The sequence below is a fragment of the Podarcis liolepis genome (assembly GCF_965112155.1).
Source record: "Podarcis liolepis genome assembly, chromosome: W".
NCBI lineage: Eukaryota > Metazoa > Chordata > Lepidosauria > Squamata > Lacertidae > Podarcis > Podarcis liolepis.
The window spans coordinates 439,784-461,804 of record NC_139568.1 but is presented as its reverse complement, the minus strand read 5'-3'; the positions used below and the strand labels follow the sequence as shown (position 1 = coordinate 461,804).

General features: G+C 45.9%; 2 protein-coding genes across 2 annotated transcripts in view; one reads left to right on the top strand and one right to left on the bottom strand.

The window, feature by feature from the left end:
- Positions 1-2,515: 2,515 nt before the first annotated feature.
- LOC310697673 (gamma-aminobutyric acid receptor subunit beta-4-like) lies at positions 2,516-9,749 on the bottom strand. The gene is made up of 9 exons (XM_083484360.1): positions 8,642-9,749; positions 7,631-7,719; positions 6,904-6,971; positions 6,318-6,538; positions 5,655-5,737; positions 5,095-5,232; positions 4,768-4,920; positions 4,003-4,220; positions 2,516-3,781 (listed from the first exon to the last, which is right to left on the bottom strand). Exons 1-9 carry the CDS (start codon positions 8,713-8,715, stop codon positions 3,464-3,466), a joined length of 1,362 nt encoding a protein of 453 aa, XP_083340486.1. The 5' UTR covers positions 8,716-9,749; the 3' UTR covers positions 2,516-3,463.
- A 3,205-nt stretch (positions 9,750-12,954) lies between these two features.
- Positions 12,955-22,021, top strand: part of LOC310697660 (FERM and PDZ domain-containing protein 3-like) — a 91,444-nt gene continuing 82,377 nt past the window's right edge. Inside the window, exons 1-6 of the mRNA XM_083484325.1 lie at positions 12,955-13,211; positions 13,330-13,432; positions 13,658-13,703; positions 13,834-13,920; positions 14,267-14,374; positions 15,034-15,165. Coding sequence (XP_083340451.1) covers positions 13,064-13,211; positions 13,330-13,432; positions 13,658-13,703; positions 13,834-13,920; positions 14,267-14,374; positions 15,034-15,165 — 624 coding nt within the window. The 5' untranslated portion in view covers positions 12,955-13,063. The remainder of the gene's footprint in view (positions 13,212-13,329; positions 13,433-13,657; positions 13,704-13,833; positions 13,921-14,266; positions 14,375-15,033; positions 15,166-22,021) is intronic.

Sequence of the window (22,021 nt, the reverse complement as noted above, 5' to 3'; positions counted from 1 at the left end):
GAAAGAAAGAAAGAGAGAGAGAGAGAGAGAGATGGAGTAATGGAGAGATTGAAAGAGGGAGAGAAAGAGAGAGGGAGACAGATGGTGATGTTGGTGATGTAGAGAGAGAGATTGAAAGAGAGAAAAAGAGAAATAGAGGGATTAAAAGAGATAAAAAAGTGGGATCAAAACAGAGAGATGAAAAGAGCAAGAATGAGAGAGAGGAGAGCCTCCCCTGGTTTCTTTACCGTTTTCCACTGGACACGGGTTCAAATCCTGATGCCTGTTTTCAGCAGATGACGCCAGGTGAGATCAAGCTTGTCGATGGCGTTGAGTCAGCGCTGAACAAGATCCCACAGCCATAATACCAGCAGCTCTTTGTGGAAGCCGTCTGGGTGTTGACCCTGTTGGCTGAGGTCAACTTTGCTGGCACTGGGAGGCTCGTCGGTGTCAACAACATCATCAAGATGGCGGACGAAGCATTCTGCCAGGAGCAGGTGAGGGTGGACATCCTTGGGTGGGGCAGTCGATCAATTGCCCAAGCCCTGCAGCACCGTCCCCAGGGAAACGGAGCAGCGTTGCTTATGAAATTGGTTTTAGAAGTGGGATCACGGCGCTGAATGCTGACATCTCACCCGTATTTTTGGCCAATTAACTTTATTGATTTTCTGCACCTGTTTGGGGTGATTTATTGATTGATCACCCAGCCCCACAGCACAGTTCCCGGAAAAACGGAGCAGCTATGCTGGTGACATTGGTGTTAGCAGTGGGATCACGGCACCGATTTCTGCTCTCTGGCCTTGACTCTTGTCTCCTCTTTCCTTTTCCACCCCAAATGCAGAAAGTCCTGGGTGCGGATGATGCCATGCTGGAGGGGACCCAACCACGGGCATGTGCATGTTGTTCTACGACAGCACCGCCAGCGGGCACTTCAGCACCATGACTTACCTGTCCAAAGCAGCCGTCACCTACCTGCAGGAGTTCCTCCCTGAAGCCGGCTGCAGCATGCAGTAGCCAAGAATGAAGGAATCTCTCAATAGTCTTTCTATCCTACCTTTGCCTTGCAAATTATGCAAATTATATGCAAATTAGGTTTCCCGATACAATTGAAGGGAGATTTTTCTTCTGGGAGGGAAGATTTTTCAAGGCTGTGTGGTGTTGGAAGGCTAGAAATTATGAAAAGTATGGTTTTAATTGTTGAATTTAAAAATCATTTAATCATTTCAATGATAAATGTAAAAATAATTTAATCATTTTGATTGTTAAATTTAAAAATTATGTAATCATTTCTATAATTTTTAAATTTAAAGATTAATTAATAATTTCAATAAATACATGGGTTTTTAATTTTTTTAAATTACATTAATCCTTTAATTATTAAAAGTATTTAATCATTTTAATAATTCTTAAACATAATAATTATGTAAATGATTATTACATTCAAGTATAACTATGATTTAATTTTAAAAACTATTTTAAAAATTGAAAATACCATGTGCCAAGGAAGGTGATGGAAAGCCCGAAATAAAATGCATTCCTTTCCTTTTGGTTTTGAAATGATTTTGATGATTTCTATAAAATGTCCTTTTTATGTTTGAAATGATTATTTTGGAGATTGACAGTCTCCAATTAAATGCCTTAATTTCAGTTTCCGATTTGAAATGATTTTGCTTTTGAAACGACTTGGGGGAATGAAATCCTACCATGAAATGCTGTTAAGAGTCGCCTATTTAGATGTCTTGTAGCCATTTCCTGTCCACAGCTCTGTGTTCGAATCCTGTCTGCAGCTTCTTTGTTTCTCTGCTCTTCGATGGAAAATTTATTAATTTATTTGTAATTTTAATGATAGACGCTTATTTTAAATTTCTCACACAAATCACAATTTTCTCTCCCCCCCCCCCCCCGAGAAAAGCCACACACTTCCCCTCCTGTTTCTTTTTTTTTATTTTAGAAGTAAAAAAAATTGTCGCTTGGAGTTGATTGTAAATATGGGTAGATAGTTAGAAAGATACAAATCAATAGAAATTATATAGCTAATTGAGAAATACATTATGATATATGATACATATGATATAATAGTGTGTGTGTGTGTGCGTTATATACCCGGAGATCTCAGGGCGGTTTATGGAAAATAATTATAAATATAAATGGTATGTAAAAGGAATATATATAGAAATATTAATTAATGATATATACAACTATATTTCACAGCATAGTGGTTGCATTTTTTGCCGATATATATATATATATATATATATATATATATATATATAACCATAAAAAAGATAAATATGTGATGTATTATGCAACACGTCATTATGGTATTTATATATATCTAATAATATATTGAATATAAATATATATCAATAATATAAAAATATATCAATAATGAAATGTCTAAGTATGTGTGTATATCATATAAATGTAAATTAGATCTAATTAATATCTATATGATATGATATATGATGTTTTATTACCATAAAACATATCCCCTCAGCCCCATTTTTGAAAGAAAAGAAACGGACACCGGTTGCTGTTTTTCTTCTAAGGCCGTATATTTAAAGTGAAATTCTCTGATTTCATAAGGGGGGACGGGGAAGAGACGAGAAAGATTCCCAACCGATGGATATCGAACAGTTTTCAAAATGTGTTTTCTTAAGGTTCATGTACATTGCTTAGAAAAAAAAGGAACTCTGCACACGCTCAGGAGCACTTTCCCCAAATCCCTCCCAGAACAACAAGGGGAAAAAACCCAAAACGTGAGAACGGAGAGATCCCATTGGTCGGTCGGTCGCTAGGTAGGTAGAAAACTGTAAACTCGGTTCAAGTCAGTTCCGGAAAAGTCCGTCCGCCGGAACCTGTAATGGCAGAAGCAACGGAAGGGAAGTGGCCGGTGGGAAGGAAGCCCGGCTGGTCCAAGGAGGAGGAGGAAGAGAAAGTACTGGAAGTTAGGAGGCGTGGCTTGTTCCTCGTTTCCCGTTACTTGAAACAGTGGGTTCTCCATGGCTGATTTGGGACAGGAAGTGGCTGCAAGGGGCCAGGAAGTGGGGAGGGAAGGGGCAGGGAAGGGACAGAAAGGAACTTTTAAGGGAACAGAAAGGGACTGAGAGAGAATAAGAAGGGACTGGGAGAGAACAGGAAGGGACTGTGAGGGAGAAGAAAGGGACTGTGGGGGAACAGGAAGTGCCTGAGAGCAAAGAGGAAGTGAATTGAAGGGAACAGGAAGGGGTAAAACCGGAAGGGACTGTGAGGGAACAGGTAGGGGCTGTTCAAGAACAAGAAGGGGCTGAGAACAGGAAGGGGCTGTGAGAGAACAGGAAGGGCCCGTAAGGGAACAGGAAGTTCCTGAGAGCGTACAGGAAGTGACTCTTAAGGGAAAAGGAAGGTACTGTGAGGGGACAGGACGAATGGGAAGCGGAGAGGAGGAAAGGCTGGGGTGGGGGCAGGACCCGAATCCGGCGCCCGGCACTCTCCCTCTTGGATGTCAGTTGACGTAGTACAACCAGTAGAGGAGGTTGAAGAAGCCGAAGGTGATGGGGAATAGAACCCGGGACCACTTGTCGATGGTGCTGACGTCAGCCAGGTCAGGGATCTTCAGCTTCAGCTTGGAGGACCTCCGGCGCAGGTGGCAGTTGGCCCGGGCAGCGCGGCAGGCAGGTGCCTTCCGGGAGTGTAGGGCAGTGCCTGAAGATTCGAACCCGCGCAGGCCGCAGGGGCGCAGGTCCGGCGAGGGTGACGTGGAGAAGAGCGGGCAGTTGCTGTCGGAGACGCCAGCCAGAAGGAGGTTGCCATATGGGTCGGGCTGAAAGGAGAGAAGGGAGATCAGGGTCATCTATCCCAACCCGCAGGGATCTCGACCTCGAATTTGGGCCCCTGAGGGTCACCCATCCTGACCCACGGGGATCTTGGCCTCAAATCCAGGACCCTGAGGTTCACCCATCCCTATCCACAGGGATCTCGGCCTCGAATTCGGCCCCCGAGGGTCACCCATCCCCATTCGGTTTTTAGGCAGGAATCTCGCACCTGAGTCCGGGGCTCCAGGTGCCGGGCACGTCTTTTCTGCTGGCGGGGCCCTCGCCCAAAGAAAATGTAGTTCACCAGGGCATATTCCAGCAGTGCCAGGAAGACGAAGACGAAGCAGCCCATCAGGTAGACGTCAATCGCCTTGACGTACGGGATCTTGGGCAGTGTCTCCCGCAGGTGGGTGTTGATGGTCGTCATGGTCAGGACGGTCGTCACCCCTGGGTGCCGCAGCGGGTGGGGGTGGGAGAAGAAACAGGGTTAGTTGGGTGGCTGGGAATTACAGCACAGGGAAGGCACCATAATTCAAACCTCCATCACGATAACGATCAAAAATTTTTTGTAATATCCAAGGATGGGCCCGATATATTGAAATCAAATGTTTTCATACTCTGAAATCAATCAATGTCATGACTGAAGACGGATATATAAAAACATCCATGGAAATCCAACAATTTCATATTGAATCTGGATTCCATATGACCTTAACGGGTCGGAGAACTGGGCACCACTTCACCAAATGGGATCAAGGTCAGGTCCTGCCTTTAAGGAAAATTAGATGGACCGATAGAAGGATGGTGGACCTTTAGGGTCTTGGTGGACCACCAGCTTGCCACCAGGATATGGGAGAAGGTTCTCAGGGGCTTGGTGGTTCTCCAACTTCACCTGAATTCAACCCAATGAATGTCAAGAGGGTCCTGCATTTAGGGAGGAACACTTGGACCCTTGGTAGCAGGACCGCAGAGCAAGATCTCAGGATCTCCTCACCTAGGGCCACCCGGGCGGCCGAAGCGTCGTAGTTGATCCAAAAGGAGACCCAGGAGAGGATGGTGATGAGGATGGAGGGCATGTAGGTCTGCAGGATGAAGTAGCCGATGTTCCTCTTGATGCGGAAGCTGAGCGACAGGCGGAGGTAGGACCCTGTTGGAGAAAGAGGAGATGGTCAAACTGGACAGGAGCCCAGGATCCAGGTGAATTGGTGGGGACATCTCTGGTATCTTCAGTGAAGGGTGGACTGGAGGATCATGGTGTGTCCAACAACCCTGGGATTTTGGCCAGGGGGTTAGACTAGATGGCCCCACAGGGGGAACCCACCTGTGGTGAAGACCACCTCACGGGTGACCAGCTTCTGCTCAATGATGGTGAACTGGGGCAACTCCAATACCTCCATCCCTGTCACGGCCGAAGAGTTTCCTTGCCAGAAGAAGACAATGTCATCGACAGTGTAGCCGTCTGGGAGGAAAGAAAATAAAAAATAATGAGAATGATTCCTGGTTGAAAATTATTCCAGTCTTAAAATTAATCCTGGTTTAAAAGTATTCCTGGATTAATTCTAATTCCCAGATTAGAATTATTCCCGTTTTAAAATTATTCCCGTCTTAAAATTATTCCCGTCTTAAAATTATTCCCGTCTTAAAATTATTCCCGTCTTAAAATTAATCCTGGTTGAAAATTAATCCTGTTTTAACATTATTCCCGGGTTAACATTATTCCCCAATTAAAATCCTCCTGGTTTAAAATTAACCCTGGTTTAAAATTAACCCTGCCTTAAAATTATTCCTGCCTTAAAGTTATTCCTGGATAATTCCTGGATAATACTTTTAATTATTCCTCAATTAACAAGCAATAATTTAATTTCATTGAATGATACGCACAGCTCTCAATTTCCAGGGTGCAATTCTGCTGATCCAGGGGGTATCTCCGGAGATCCATCATGCAGGCAGCGGTTGTCGTGATCCTGCGGAGAGAGAGCGTGAGTGGATTCCAGGGATCCATTATGGGGATCACTGATTGACGGACGCGGGGGATGCTACATATTGATTGGGGGGGGGTTCGACCCCTATTTGGATGATATTCCTGGTCCTATGTCTGAACCAGCAAATATTTCTCTAAATTTGCCTATTGATAAGTATTAATTGGACGGTTAATTTTATGGACTATTAATTGCTAAGTATAAATGAATATGTATTTATCAGATCGCTATTTTTTAATGGACTATCAATATGTCTCAAAATTGATAATATTTAACCGTGATCACTATGCAAGGACGAAAGCCGTCATTAATCATGATCCATCCAATAATCATGATCCGTCCATTAATAATCATTAATCATGATCTGTCCATTAATAATGACTCGTCCATTAATAATCGCCCGTATTGATCAATACGCCCAATAAAAACTGATTATCACCCACTTCGCGGTGATCACTAGGCGAGAACAAAACCACCCATTAACTGACCATATTTGCAATAACGAACCGGCCGGAGCGAATCGGTTCTTGATTATTGGTGATTAATATTGTTAATATCCACCCACCTCAGGCCGTAGAGGACGGTGCCGTCCGGGTGCAAGCGGATCATGCGGTTCTTGACGGTGACGCCATGCAGGAAGGACTTTTTGTCGTTCAGGAAGTAGGTGTCTGGGAGCCAGAGCTGGTCGGCGACTCGGTTGTCGAGTGTCAGGTTGAATGGCAGATCGCCATAGGCGAGTCGCTTGTCCCGCCAGCTCTGCTGGAAGTACATGGTGATGGTATAGTCCTGGCGGAGGAGAAAAGAAAGAGAGAGATGGGGGAAATTGAAGGATAGAAGGATGAGAGGATAGGAGGAGAGAAGGTGGAGAGGCAGGTCGCCCTAGGCGAGCCGCTTGTCCCGCCAGCTCTGCTGGAAGTACATGGGGATGGTATAGTCCTGGCAGAGGGGAGAGAGAGAAAGAGAGAGAGAGAGAGAGAGAGAGAGAGAGAGAGAGAGAGAGAGAGAGAGAGATGGGGAAATTGAAAGATGGAAGGAGAGAAGGATAGGAGAGAAGGAATAAAGGAGGATAGGATAGCAGGAAAGGATAGAAGGAAAGCCATCTTTTCCCTCAGGATTCGAATCCGGACCCGGCGGGAGTTCGTCCAACTTACCATGTTGACTTCGGAAATCTGGTCGATGCTCGAGATGTGGATGCTCATCCCCACCACCACAGGGTTCCCTGAAATAGTAATAACAACAACAAAACAACAACAGATTATTATATCATATCATATCATATTATATTATATTACAATAATAGATTATTATTATATTAAAACAAAGTAATAAATTTATTAATTGCTAATGAAACTCATAATCGGTTAATTTTTTGACTGGTGATGAAACGATCACATAATGAAACCATAAAATCAAACCCTCAATGGGAAGATGAGATAATAAACAATAAGGAAATAATAAAATAAAGTCATAAATAATAATGCCATAAAATTAAAGAATAAAATTTTAAAAATAAAATCATAACTTTAGAACATGAGGAAAGGCTAAAAGTCAATAAGGAATAACAGCAAATTGAACAATAGATTATAAGAAAATAATAAAAGCAATAATAAAAGGGGATAATAAATAATCATTTATTTATTTATGACCTAACTTCCTATTTATGATTAATTATATAATTTATTATTGATCGGATTTATGCTCTAACCTTTAGGCACCTCTGCCTTACCTCCGAAATAAAACTGAACCATAGATTAATAAGAAAATAATAAAAGTTGATAATAGATCATCATTTATTAATTTATGACCTGGCTTATTATTGATTACCTGATTTATTATCAATTGGATTCATGCTCTAACCTTTAGACCGCGCTGCCTTACCTCCGAAATCGGGCCGCAGGCGGACATCGTAGCCTTTGAGGAGCTTGTCCACAATGTCCTTGACCACCGAGATGTTGCCAGTGGAGGGGCTGCAAAACAGGAGAAGACCATGGTTTGTCCTCCAAGCGGCTGAGATAAAATATTGGGGGAGGGTCCCCATTGAGCCCCACCCCACATGGCACCCTATACATTTGGGGGGGTCCTTCGTATATTGGGGTGCCCAGCTGGATTAAAACATGGGGGCCCCACATCATTTAAACCTGCCACCGAATCTATTATATTGGGGCGCCCAGCTGATAAGAAATTTGGGGGGTCCCAGCTGGGAGAAGATATTGGGAGCCCCAATAAACTTGGGGGCCCCTTCATATATTCTATTGGGGTGTCCAGCTGGAATAAAATATTGTGGGGTTCATATAGATTAGAGGCATTTGAGATATTAGGGGCATCATGCTTTTCATGGCCTCCTTTAAACTTGCCCCCCTGAATTCCAGCTGGGCACCCCAATATAATATATTATATAAATTTCATATAAATTGGGGGGGGGTTGAAATATGGGGGCATCATGCTTTTCATGGCAATTGGAAAGGGTCTCTCCCCTATTCTGTGGGGGGGAGCTAGGGGACCCCAAAAACCCCTCACAGGGGAGCCCCCTACAGGTTAACCTACCTGTGTGCCTTCTAAAAACCCCACAAGTAGCCCTGCTACCTTTTCCATCCCCCCAAACCCCAGAGGAGCCCCCCTCTCAGGTTCGCCTACCTGTGCACCCCCTAACCCCCACAGGTGAGCCCCCACTACCTCTCTGTCCCCCAAACCCCTAAGGTAACCCCTGCTACCTGTCCATCCCCCCAAACCCCCAGGGGAGCCCCCCTCTCAGATTAAGCTACCTGTGCACCCCTAAACAAAACCCCAGGTGAGCCCCCCCGCTCTATGTCCGCCCCCAACCCCCCCCCAGGAGAGCCCCTTGCGACTTTTCCGCCCCCAAAAAACCCCAGGTGAGCCCCCCAAACCTACCTGTGCGCCCAGCAGCAGCAGCAGCGGAGGAGGAGACACAGCGCCGCCCATGCGCCGCCGTGCAGTCCCCGCATTTCCGAGAGGTGGGAGGTCGGGGGGGGGCAGCACCCCCAAAATGGGGGCAGAGGTGGGGCCGGCCTGTTCACCTGAAGCGAATGGAAATCCGAATCGAAGAGCGGCGCTCAGCAGGAGCCGGCGCAGGCTCCTCCCGGCAGCCTCGCCATGGCGCAAAACGGACGGGAGAAGAAAAGCGCTCCGGTTGGGCGCAGGGTGGCGGAGGAGAGGAGCCAACGGAGTCTCCGGCGAGCGGGCGCACGTGGAAAAGGCGCTTCGGTAGACGGTGGCGGGACGCGGAAGTTGCGGTCCGGGAGCCGCAATCGGAGACGCTGCGCCCCAATGTGGGGAATGAGCTTTGGGGGGCGCAGGGGAGGATCGGCCGCCGACGGAGAGTCTCTGGCCAACAGGAATTATGCGCTCTTGCTTGCGGAGACAGGGAAAGGCTGCGCGTCAACGAAGGAGATGCGCTTTTGGGAAACGAGGAAAGGCTGCGCCCAAATGCAGAAAATGCGCTTTTTGGAGACTGTCAGGAGGAAAATGCGCCGTCCGGCGAGCAGGCGAGGATGGGCGGGCGCGCAGGCCAACGGGAAGGAGGGATGCGAGGAAAGGCTGCGCGCCCAAAAGCAGGAAATGCGCTGTCTGGGGCGCAGGCCGCGAATGGAGACGCTCCGGCCCACGGGAAGGATGCGCTGAGGGAGAGACTGCGCCCAAAGGTGGGAAATGCGCAGGCAAGGATGGTGGGACCACGGACGGATCCAAGGAGGAGAAGCCAACGTGGAAATGTGCCCAGGAAAAGCCGCCCGAGGATCCTGCTTTTGAAGGAGGACAGGCCGCCAATGGAATCTGCGCGCAACGTGGGAAATGCGCCTTCGGGGGGCGCAGGCGAGGATGGCGGGACCGGGGCCGGATCCGAGGAGAAGAAGCTGCGCGCCGACGTGGAAATGCGCCAAGGAGAGGATGCAGCTTTTGGAGAGGAGATGCGCCTTTGCAGGAAGAGAGTCTGCGCACAGCGTGGGAAAATGCGCTGGGGGTGGGGTGGGGGTTAGGCGAGATTGGCGGGACCAGGGACGGATCCGACAAGGTGAAAGTTGCGCTCCCGAAGGCGGCTGCGCAGGAAATGCGCCGACCCCCGGAAAAAGGTGGAATCCGGTTGGGGGGGGTGGAGGAGGAGGACGAGGCCGGATCCGTGGATACCTCCGGCCGCGAGATGCGCTCTTGGGGGGCGCAGCCAGGCCGCGAAATCCTCACTCGGGCCGAATTCTCAGGGGGTTCCTCCCGACGCCTTGGGGGGGGCGCGCAGATACCCGCACTTGGGGGGCGCAGGTGGACGATGCGCTCCCGGAGGGTGGCGTAGGGCGGGGGTCGCAGCCGGATCCGTTTGGATGAGTAAAAACGCGCGTTTTCGGGGGGGGGAAGGGCGCACAGGCCTCGAAATCCGCGCTCGGGGAAGGGGGTGGGATTCGCTCCTGGAGGGGGGGGCGCAGGGAGGCCCTCGCCTCTGTTTGGCCCGGCGGCCGCTGCAGAGGATGCTCCGCGCTCCGCCTTTCCGAGAGGAGGAGGGAGGGAGAAGGAATCACGTGATAGGAAGAGCGGTTGGGGGGGGAGGGAGAACCCCAAAAATAAAGGAAATGATAATCCGGAAGAAAAAATGCAATTTCCCCCCTCCAAAATAAAGGGAAATCGTCCCTAAAGCGCAGAAAGAATAACAATGGGGGGGGGCGGGGAGACACAAAGAGAAGGGGAGAGAGAGAGCTAGAGAGTAGAAAGAGAGGGGGAGATGAGGGAGAAGAGAGGAAAAAAGAGGGAGAGAAGGAGAAAGGAAAAGAGGGGAAAGAAAAGAGGGGAAGAGAGAGAAGAGAGGGATGGGGGAAAGAGGGAAGGAGAAAGAAAGAGAGGAGGGGAAGAGAAAGAAAATAGAGAGGAGAAAGAAAGAAAGAAAGAAAGAAAGAAAGAAAGAAAGAAAGAAAGAAAGAAAGAAAGAAAGAAAGAAAGAAAGAAGAGAGAGAGCGCAGAAAAAGAAGAGAGAGAGAGAGAAGAGAGGGATGGGGAAAGAGAGAGAGAGGATAAAGGGTCTCTGGGGTAATCTATTCTGACCCGCTTCCGCCTCTGCCATTCTACGATTATATTCCTGGTATAGGGTGATATATAAATGATAATGATAATGATGAACCACCCGAAGAAGAAGGAAGGAAGAGGGCTCTCTTCTGCATTGTAGGGGCTCCCTTCTGGCTCCCCCATTCTAGATCCCTGCATTGCAGGGGGGTCTGCCTGGAAGTCATTTCGGGCTCCCTTCTAGCTCCCCCATTCAAGGATCCTGCACTTCGTTTCCCGCCTCGCAGGGGGGTCAGTCTGGATGACTTTTAGGGCGCCCCTTCCCTCTTCGCTTCCCCCCTCCCTTCCCGTCTGCTGCAGTGACGACGAGCTCCGCGAGTGCGCCGGCGCGGCCGGAGCTGTCCCCCCCCCCTCGTCTTCCCGCCCCGGTTTCGGGGGGCCGCAGAGAGTCCCGGTAAGGCTCGCGACCCCTCTAAAAAAACTGGGGAGGGGGGCTGCTTTCGCCCCAGGGGTGCGCCCTCCGCTTCTGGTTTTGGGGTTCCCGATGGAGCAGGTCGAGGGGTCCCCAAGTTCTCCTTCTAATGCTCCCCAAAACGGCTCCCTCCCTCTTCCTGCCCCCCGTTTCCCGAAGGATGCGCGGTCACGTAGCCCAAAGCATGCGCTTGGGGGGCTACGAAGGGGGCAGTTTGGGGGCAGGTGTCCCCCCCAAGCGGGCAAATCCCTCTGGTCCCCCCCAGTCTTCCCGAAGGGGGATGCAACGGTCCCGGCGCCCCATCTCGCCTCGTGCTTTTTGGGGGCCACGGATGGCGACGGTTGTGGGGCGCAGGGGACCCCCATTGGGGCAGATGGGGGACAGGATAGCCCCCGAAGATCTCCTTAAAACGACCCTCCCTACCAATCGGGTAAGTCCATTTCGACCCTTTCCCCCGCACCAGCGATTGCGCGGCGAATGGAACAGTCGGCTGGGAAGGGACCCGAGGATCATCCAGTCTGACCCGCTGCTCGTAGCACGTGTGAAAAGGACCTCGGGGTTTAGGGGAACCACTAGTGTCACCTCACTGGATTCCAGGCTTCTCTCTTGAGATCCCTGCCGCCGTGAATGGTCCAGGAATCTCCAACCGAACACCCGACATCCGAGGAAGGAGAGGAATGTATCGAAGGAGAGAAGGATGAGACGGGGGGAGGAGAGAAGGGGAGAAGGGGAGAATAATAATAGGGCGGGAAGGGACCGCTGATGCTACTTTGGATGGAGTTACAAGCTTGGTGGGTCAAAGGAAAGCCATGATGATGATGATGATGTCGATGTCAAAAACAGGTCATGCCGATGCAGGATGAATCTCAGGCCTTCCTCTCTTTCTCACCTTCCCCATCTCTCTTCTTTCTTTCTCTTTCTCTCTCCATTCCTCTCTCAAATCTCCCTTCTTCTATCTCATTCCCCCATCTCTCTCTCCCCCCTCCCTTCTCTCTCTTTCTTTCTCCTCTCCCTCCGGGGTCACATCTTCCCCCTCTCTTTCCTCTTCCTCCCTCTCTTTCTCTTCCCCATCTCCCCCCCTCTCTTTCTCTCCTTCCCCACCTCTCTCCTCTCTTTCTCTCTATTTTCTTTCTCTGGCTCTCCATTCCTCTCTCAAATCTCCCTTCCTCTTCTCTCTTTCCCTCCCTCTCCCTCCCTGGACTCCTTCTCTCTCTCCCTCCCTGGACTCTCTCTCTCTCTCTCTCTCTCTCTCTCTCTCTCTTCTCCCTTCCCCCCTCTCTCTTCTCAAATCTCCCTTCCTCTATCCCTCTCTTCTCTCTCTTCCTCTCTCTCTCTCTCTCTCTCTCTCTCTCTCTCTCCTCCCTTCCCCCCTCTCTCTTCTCAAATCTCCCTTCCTTTCTCCCTCTCTTCTCTCTCTTCTCATCCCTTCCTATAGGAACAGGGCAGCAGCCAATTCCTTTCATATTCCAATCACAGCAGCTGCGGAATTCTGGTGAACGGTTGGCGAAAATGCAATGTGCAAATTGATGCCAACTTTGCAGGCCAGGAAGGCCAAAAGCAGGGAAGAGAAAGGGTTAGGGGCTGAGGATAGGGATAGTGATAGGGGTTAAGGATAGGAATAGGGGTTGGGGGTTAGGGATGAGGTTGGGGGTTAGGGGTTAGAGATAGGGGTTAGGGATAGGGGTTAGATTTCCTTTTTTGGAATCATAAAAATCCCTTTTGTACAGAAAAGTTCAACCTTGCTGGCATCCCAGACTCTGTGCATTAGGCTAGAGACTGAGGAAAGGATTCTTCCCTCCCTGCGTCCTGGAATCCTGTCTTCTCCTGCCGCTGGAGATGTGATGCCAGAGGAAAGCTGGGATGCTATGGAATACGGACTGCTGCCTTCCGAGGCCTTCCAACAGGTCACGATCCAGCGCCACCCGGACGGAGGGTTCGGGTTTGTGGCCGGTGGTGAGAGGCCTGTGATAGTGCATACTGTGGTGGCAGGTGAGGATTCTGGGGATGAATCTCAGCGTCGGGTCATCGAGTCGGAAGCGGGTTGGACTAGAAGACACTGAGGGTCTCTCTCCCCCCGACAGACACCAGCTGCCCCTTCCTTTGGCAGGTGGACCCTCAGAGGACAAACTCTTTCCTGGGGACCAGATCTGGGCCATCGGTGACAAAGATGTGAGTGATGTCACCCGTGAGAGATTCATCAAAATTGTGAGGTGAGGAAGGAGGAAGCGGGTTTGAGACACGCTGGTCGGACTGGGTGACCCTTCTGAAATTTAAGAGCGGTGGTCCCTTCCTCCTCTACAAATCCATGGATTCTTTCTGGAGGAATTTTAACCCTGGGGAGCTGGGACCCCCAAGGGTCGTCCAGTCCAAACCCCCGGAGAGGCAGGAATCTTGAGGAAACCCTAAATGTCTCCTTTGCTCCTTTTCCACTGCAGAAGTGCCAGGGAGTCCACCATCTTCACCGTGCTGAAAACCCATCAGGTGAGACCCCCGGGGGTCATCCATCTCAACCCCCACCCCCCGGCGAATCGGGAATCTGCTTTTTCGGCTGAGATCTTGGAAGGCGGCCAACATCTCCCACAAGGCCCATCTTTTCCTTCTCCCCTTCCAGTCGCCCAAGTCTGCCTTCATCAGCGCCGCAAAGAAGGCCAATCTGAGGTCCAACCCTGCCAAGGTGCGCTTCTCGGAGCCAGAGCCGGTGAGTTCTGGAAAGTTCTGTAATGGAGGGGATGTGGTTGTCTCCTTTATTCATGTCTCCGTCGCCTCTTCAGGCTTGTTCAAGATAGCTAATGTGCTGCACAGAGTGGCTGGGGAGGCCCAGCCTGGTGGGCAAGGTGTAAGTAATTAACAACAACAACAATAATTTATTTATACTCGGCCCATCCAGCTGGGTGATTAAAAACAGAATAAAACATCAAACCTAAAAACTTGCCTAAACAGGGCTACCTTCAGATGTCTTCTAAAAGTCTGGTAGTTGATTATTATTATTATTAGTAGTAGTAGTAGTAGTAGTTGTCTGCCGGCCTCTGCTTTTCCACTCGCAGGAGATGCTGAAGAAGGAAGCCCTCCTCCTCATCCCCAACATCCTGAAGGTTTTCCTCGAAAATGGGCAGGTCAAGTCCTTCACCTTTGACAGCTGCACCACTGTCAAGGTAGAAAGTGAAGCAGCGCCTAGTGCTTAGAGTGAGGGGCTGGGAAGCAGTGCCTAGTGATTAATGACTTGTAAAATGCTTTGGGAGGAAAAAAGATTTTCTATTTAAGTTACATTCTAGTCTAACGGAATGTATTTAATTTACATTCTATTTTATTTATTTATTTAATTCTATTGAAGTTACATTCTTAATTCTTGATACATCGTAATTCTTAATACATCAGGAAAGAAGGATTTGTTTTAAGTTTTTCATGTGTGCTAAAACACAGTCTTATTTATTTTTTATTGTTTAACCAAATCAGTTAACAAAAATAGATACATATGCTATCATGTTATTGTTTGAGTTAATTAAATTGTTATTAAGGAAATGATACTTTTTCTCCTGCCAATAAAGTAGAGCAAAACAGTTGTCCAAATACAAACAGTTAACTTATTAAACCTCACCATAATTTCATAATTATCAGTCTATGTATTTCTAATAATAGAACCAAATCAGTCATTTTTGATAAAACTGTAAAAATTGATTATTCCAAAAAGAAAACCTTCCTCTGCTTGTCAGAATTAAGGTGATGCCAGCAAGGCTGAAACTTTCTGTAAATAAGGGATTTCTCCCCCCCCCCCCTTTTCTTTTCAAAAATGCTATTCTCTCCCCACTACCAGGAAGTGATAACGACCCTCCAGGATCGCCTTTCCCTCAGGCTGATTGAGCATTTTTCCCTCGTCTTGGAATACCGCAGCCACCAGCGGAGCAACCAGTTTCTCCTCCTCCAGGAGAAGCAGCCTTTGACCCACGTGAGTCTAAGTCCTTCCTTCCTTTCCTCCCTCCCTCCTTCCTTCCTTCTTTCCTCTCTCCCTTTCTCTGTCCTTCCTACCTTCCTTCGCCCCACACACCCTTTCTCCTTCCTTCCTTCCTTCCTTCCTTCCTTCCTTCCTTCCTTCCTTCCTTCCTTCCTTCCTTCCTTCCTTCCTCCTTCTCTCCCTTTCTCTCTCTCTCTTTCTTTCTTTCTTTCTTTCTTTCTTTCCTTCCTTCCTTCCTTCCTTCCTTCCTTCCTTCCTTCCTTCCTTCTTTCCTCCCTCCCTTTCTCTGTCCTTCTTTCCTTCCGTCATTCCTTCCTTCCTACCTTCTTTCCTTCTTTCCTTTGTCCCTGTCTCCCTTTCTCTTTACTCCCTTCCTACCTTCCTTCCTTCCTCTGTCCGTCCTTCCTTCCCTCATCCCTGCCTTCCTCCTTTTCTCAGTCCTTCCTTTCCTCCCTCCCTCCCTCCTTCCTTCCTTCTTTCCTTCTTTCCTCCCTCCCTTTCTCTGTCCTTCCTTCCTTTGTCCCTCCCACCCTTTCTATTTCCTTCCTTCCTTCCATCGTCCCTCCCTTCCTCCCTTTCTCAGTCCTTCATTTCCTCCTTCCTTCCTTCCTTTATCCCTCCCACCCTTTCTCTATCCTGCCTTCCTTCATCCCTGCCTTCCTCCTTTTCTCAGTCCTTCCTTTCCTCCCTCCCTCCCTCCCTCCTTCCTTTTTCTTTTCCAGATAAATTTTTATTGGTTTTTCATTGATTATTCATATATACAATCTAGATTACATAAGCTGCATATAACATAGCCGTTACAAGAGTCATATATATATTACACAATTATTTTGGGCTCCGCCGAGTCTCGGACTTCCCTTCACTTCGTTGGTAAGTATCAGATAGTTTCTAAAGTCACGTGTTTTATCTCCTTTACATATTTGCCAAACACTGTTAGAGTTATTCTAACCCTGCCAGAGTCATCAAAGTTCTACCCTTGTCTCTTATATACGTCAGATATTTGTTCCAATTTTCATGAAACTTCTGGTCATCCTGGTCTCTTAATCTTCCTGTTATTCTAGCTAGTTCAGCATAATTTATCAACTTGATCTGCTAGTCATTTATAGTAGGTATTAACTCCATTTTCCAACTTTGAGCTAGCATAGTTCTAGCGGCCGTTGTGGCATATAGAAACAGATTTTTGTCCTCTTTTTTTTTATTTCCTTGCCGACTATTCCTAGCAGGAAAGCTTCAGGCTTTTTGGGGAAAGTATATTTAATTTTTTTTTAAGTTCATTGTAAATCAGTTCCCAAAAGCCTTTTACTTTACTGCATGTCCACCACATGTGGTAGAACTCACCATCCCCCTCTCCACATTTCCAGCATTTCTTAGTCTTCAGTTTATAAATCTTAGCCAATTTCACTGGCGTGAGGTACCCCCTATAAATCATTTTCCAAAGGTTTTCCCTTAGTGCCGTACACGCCGTGAATTTCATATTTACGTTCCACAACTCTTGCCACTTTACAAAGTCAATATTGTGACTGATATCTATAGCCCATTTTGTCATGGCCTCCTTCACCTCTTCGTCTTTTGTATACCAATCCAGTAAGAGGTCATACATCCTAGATAGTGTTTTGTTTTTACCTTCTATGACTTCCACATTAAATTTAGATTTTTTATCTTCAAATCCCTGTTTCTTTTTATCATCTTTTAGCAAATCATTCACTTGGTGATATTGCAACCACCCCGTGAGTACGTTCTTTACCTCCTCATAAGGCTTAAGTTTTATAGCCTGATCAGTTTTATTGATAAGTTCTTCGTAGGTGGCTTTTTTCCCCTCCATGTTGATTTTTTTGACAGTTAGGACATCTATTGGTGAGATCCACCATGGGGTTTTCTTTTCCAGCAGATCCTTATTTCTTTCCCATACTTGAAATAATGATCCTCTAATTATGTGATTTAGAAAGCCTCTATGAACTTTCACCTTTTCGTACCACAGGTACGAGTGCCACCCGTACCTGTTATCGAAGCCCTCTAAATCCAAGATATCAGTATTCTCTAGCTTTATCCAGTCTTTCACCCACGTTAAACAAGCCGCTTCGTAATATAGACTCAGGTCTGGTAAAGAAAAACCCCCTCTTTCTTTTTTATCTACCAGTATTTTCATTTTTATCCGTGATCTTTTTCCCTGCCAAATAAATCTCGCCAAGATCCTTTGCCAATCTTTACACTGTTTTAATCCTTTCATTACTGGGATAGTTTGGAACAGAAATAAAATTCTGGGCAGAACGTTCATTTTGATAACCGATATCCTCCCTAAGAAGGAAAGTTTCAGTCTCTCCCAGATTTCTAAGTCTTTCTTGATACCCTTCCAAGTAGCCTCATGATTATCTTTATATAAATTTATATTTTTTGCTGTGATCCACACTCCTAAATATTTCACCTTCTTAGCAACCGTAATTCCCGTCTTTTGTTCTAACTCTACTATATCTTCCTTAGTTATATTTTTTGTTATCATTTTAGTCTTATTCCTGTTAAGCTTAAGACCTGCCACTTTTCCAAATTCTTCTAATTTCTGTAGGGCTTCTTGTAAACTGTTCTTTGGATCTTCCAATGTTAATATCAGGTCATCCGCAAATGCTTTTATTTTGAATTCCTTACTTCCTACCTTAATTCCTTTGACCTCCGGTGTTTCCCTTAACCTTTTATTAAACACTTCCAACGCTGTTATAAATAACAAAGGGGATAAGGGACAGCCTTGCCTGGTCCCTTTAGCAATATCGAAGGCTTCCGATGTATTATTATTTATTATAAGTTTGGCTTTTTGCTCTTGGTAAATAGCCTCAATACCTTTTCTAAATCCTTCACCAATTCCCATCGTTTTTAAATTTTCTTTCATGAAATGCCAGGAGACATTGTCAAATGCCTTCTCGGCATTAATAAAAATCAGCGCCGCCTGCTTGTCTATTCTACAGTCCAGGTATTCAATAATGTCTATCACGTTTCTTACATTGTCTTTCAGTTGTCTCCCCGGGAGGAAACCCGTTTGGTCTTCATGAATTCTTTTATTTAGCACTTTTTTAAATCTTTCCGCCAACACATCTGCGAATAGCTTATAGTCGTTATTTAATAATGAGATCGGTCTATAGTTTTTCACCTCTAACCCATCAGTATCTTTTTTCGGGATTAAGGCAATATACGCTTCTTTCCAGGTATTTGGAATTCTCCCTTCTTTTAGTACATTGTTCATGACTTCACATAGCACTGGGGAAAGTTGATCACTTAATATTTTATAGTATTTGGCCGAGATACCATCTGGCCCCAGCGCTTTTCCTATTTTCATTTTCTTTATCGCTTTCCTAATTTCTTCCTCTGTAATTGTCTGATTTAAATATTCTCTTTCTTCAGTCGTGATCTGTTGCAGTTGATATTTTTTAAAATAATCTTCTATCTCGTTATCTATCTCTTTTTCTCTTTTGGATAGTTCCTTATAGTATTTCTGAAATATCTTCTTTATCTCTTTTGGGTCCTCCACTATCCTCTCTCCATCCCTTATCTTACATATCGTGTTTTGTTTTTTTCCTCTCTCTTAATTGCCACGCCAGATATTTCCCTATCTTATTTGCAGATTCAAAGTTTCATCATTTTGATCCTCTATTCAATCTCCTGGTTCACTATCATGGAAAATTGAGCTTGTAGCATCTTTATATTTTGTTTTATTATTTCATCTCCTGGTTTAATGGTTAATTGTCTTTCATTCTCCATGAGATTTATTAAAATTTCTTCTTTCCTTTTCTCTTTTTTCTTTTTTAAGATGCTATTTTTCTGAATTAGGAAGCCTCTCATAACGGCTTTCCCTGCGTCCCACACCATTTCTAGAGATGTTTCTTTATTCAAATTCCACTTGAAATATTCCTCAATTGTCTCTTTTGCTTTATTTATTATCTTTTGATCATTGAACAGATTTTCATTCATTTTCCATCTAAATGTTCTAGAATCTTTTCCTTTTACCTCCATATATACTGGATTATGATCAGATAAGGTTTGCAGGAGAATTTCAGACTTAAGTACTCTTTGCATCAGTTCCTTCGAAATCTAGATATGGTCTATTCTCCCCCAGCTTTGATTTGGATTTGAAAAGAAGGTAAACTGTTTTATAGTAGGGTTTTTAAATCTCCAAGCATCAATTAGTCCCATATTCTCCACTAATTCGAAGAAGGCTTTCGGTAGTTTGCCCTCCTTCACTTCCTGTTTTCTTGTTGACCTATCCAAGTTTGGGAGAACCACTCCATTAAAGTCCCCCATCAATATCAATTGTTGGTCCATCCAGTCTAACAATTTGTTACCTAATTCAGAATAAAATGCTGACTTTTTGTCATTGGGTGCCTATATCCCAACCACAGTTATCTTTTCTCCTTGATGGGTGATCTGTACCACTATCATTCTCCCCTCTTCGTCTTTATATATTAATTTTGGATCAAATTTTTCTTTTATATATAATACCACTCCTCTTTTCTTGACATTGTCCGATGCTACAAAGTCCAACCCTAATCTCTTATTACTTAAGATTCTTTTATGTTTTCTTGTTACGTGAGTTTCTTGTAGACAGATTATGTCAAGGTTCTTTTTAAGCAATACATGAGCAATTTGGTTCCTTTTATTTTTATTGTTGAGCCCATTCACATTCCACGAGATTATTTTTAAAGTCATTTTTAGTATACAATCAGTAAGTGGTCTAATCTAAGTTAAATCTACTGTTCCTTGTTAGGATTCCCTGGTCCTGAATGGGGTAACTGTGCCCCTGAAGGACCAGGTGCGCAGCCTGGGAGTCATTTTGGACTCACAGCTGTCCATGGAGGCACAGGTCAAATCTGTGTCCAGGGCAGCTGTTTACCAGCTCCATCTGGTACGTAGGTTGAGACCCTATCTGCCTGCAGACTGTCTCGCCAGAGTGGTGCATGCTCTGGTTATCTCCCGCTTGGACTACTGCAATGCACTCTACGTGGGGCTACCTTTGAAGGTGACTCGGAAACTACAACTAATCCAGAATGCGGCAGCTAGACTGGTGACTGGGAGCGGCCGCCGAGACCATATAGCACCGGTCTTGAAAGATCTGCATTGGCTCCCAGTACGTTTCCGAGCACAATTCAAAGTGTTGGTGTTGACCTTTAAAGCCCTAAACGGCCTCGGTCCAGTATACCTGAAGGAGCGTCTCCACCCCCATCACTCTGCCCGGACGCTGAGGTCCAGCGCCGAGGGCCTTCTGGCGGTTCCCTCATTGCGAGAAGCAAAGCTACAGGGAACCAGGCAGAGGGCCTTCTCGGTAGTGGCGCCCGCCCTGTGGAACACCCTTCCAGCAGATGTCAAAGCGATAAACAACTACCTGACATTCAGGAGACATCTTAAGGCAGCCCTGTTCAGGGAAGTTTTTAACGTGTGATATTTTATTGTATTTTTGGTTTTATGGAAGCCGCCCAGAGTGGCTGGGGAGGCCCAGCTAGATGGGCGGGGTATAAATAAATTATTATTATTATTATTATTATTATTATTATTATTATTATTATTATTATTATTATTATTATCTGTCTCTTCCTCTTCTTTTTCTTCTCCTAGGTTTGCCTCCCCTTCTCCCTCTCCACTTCCTTCACCTCCACCCCTCCCTTCCCCTGTCTGCTCCCCTTCTGGCTCCCACCCTCCCAACCTTCCAGGTTCCTTCTCATATCTTCTTGCAAATTTTTCCAATTCCAGAGAGCTGGATAATTTAAATCTTTTTTCCTTGAAATAGAATGAAATCCCTTCCGGGAATTCCCATCTATATTGGATCCCGTTTTTCTTCAACTGGTTAGTTAGTTTTTTATAAACGTTTCTCTTATGAAGAAATCTCGAAGGAATCTCTTTGAATATAATAATTGGCTTTCCCTCAATACATAGTTTTTGGTTGTAGTTTAACTTTAGTACTTCATTTCTCATATCCAGAGAGTTATACATGACCAGGACATCTGGCAGTTTCTTCCCTCTGGCTTTGGCTGATTTTGCTTTTATCCGAAAAATATTTGCTACTGAATATCCTATGTCTTCTTCCTTCAAGCTGCCAATTCTCTAACCAATTTAGATCTTATATTTTCGTTTGGTTCCTCAGGGATCCCCCTAAATTTCAGGTTTGATTGTTTCTGTCTCATTTGAGTCATCGCCGCACTATCCAGTAACTCTTCCTGTATTTTATTTATTTCCTTCACCTCTGTCTTAATCCTATCCGTATCTTTCCTATTTTCTTTAATATCTTTTTGAACCCTTTTCATTGAGTCTTCAAGTACTTTGGATCTTAGAGATAAATCTTTTACTTTTCCTGTTAGTTCTCCCACCACCCCCTCTAATCTCTTATTGAATGAATCCTGTACTTCCAGTAATTTTTTCTCAATATACTGTTTGTTGTGTTTAAATTCTTTCCTTATTTCAACCATCAAATTATCATAGTCCTTAATTTCCTTCCCATCTTTCCCATTTTCTTGTCTAGATGGTCTCCTTTCTGCAGGCGTTCACGCCCCCTTTTTCATTTTGTATTTCTATTTGTCTTAATTAACTAAAAAGAGTTTTCCCACCCCTAGGGGTCGCCCAACTGTAATTTAGTAAATTTCTTTGTTTTTCCAATGTAGTTCCTTTCTGGCCCCACACGATGGCGCCTTATTTTCATTCACACTCTTAGCTCTTTGTTGTTCCCTGAACCTCTTCAGTAAGAAGTCTCTCTCCACGTGCAGCTAGGGGACCAGTTAGATAGATCGCTTACAATCACAGAAAGCAAATGAAGGGAGGAGAAGGAGCCTTCGGTCCACGGAGCCTTCGTGACACCTCTAGACCCCCGTGTTGTTTGAGA

Coding starts and splice junctions, on each gene's coding strand:
- LOC310697673 (XM_083484360.1), bottom strand. CDS start 8,715: ATGCGGGGACTGCACGGCGGCGCATGGGCGGCGCTGTGTCTCCTCCTC. Junction 5,738..6,317: donor ACCGTCCTCTACGGCCTGAG/GTGGGTGGATAT, acceptor CTCTCTCCGCAG/GATCACGACAACCGCTGCCT. Junction 4,921..5,094: donor TGAGGTGGTCTTCACCACAG/GTGGGTTCCCCC, acceptor TTTCTCCAACAG/GGTCCTACCTCCGCCTGTCG.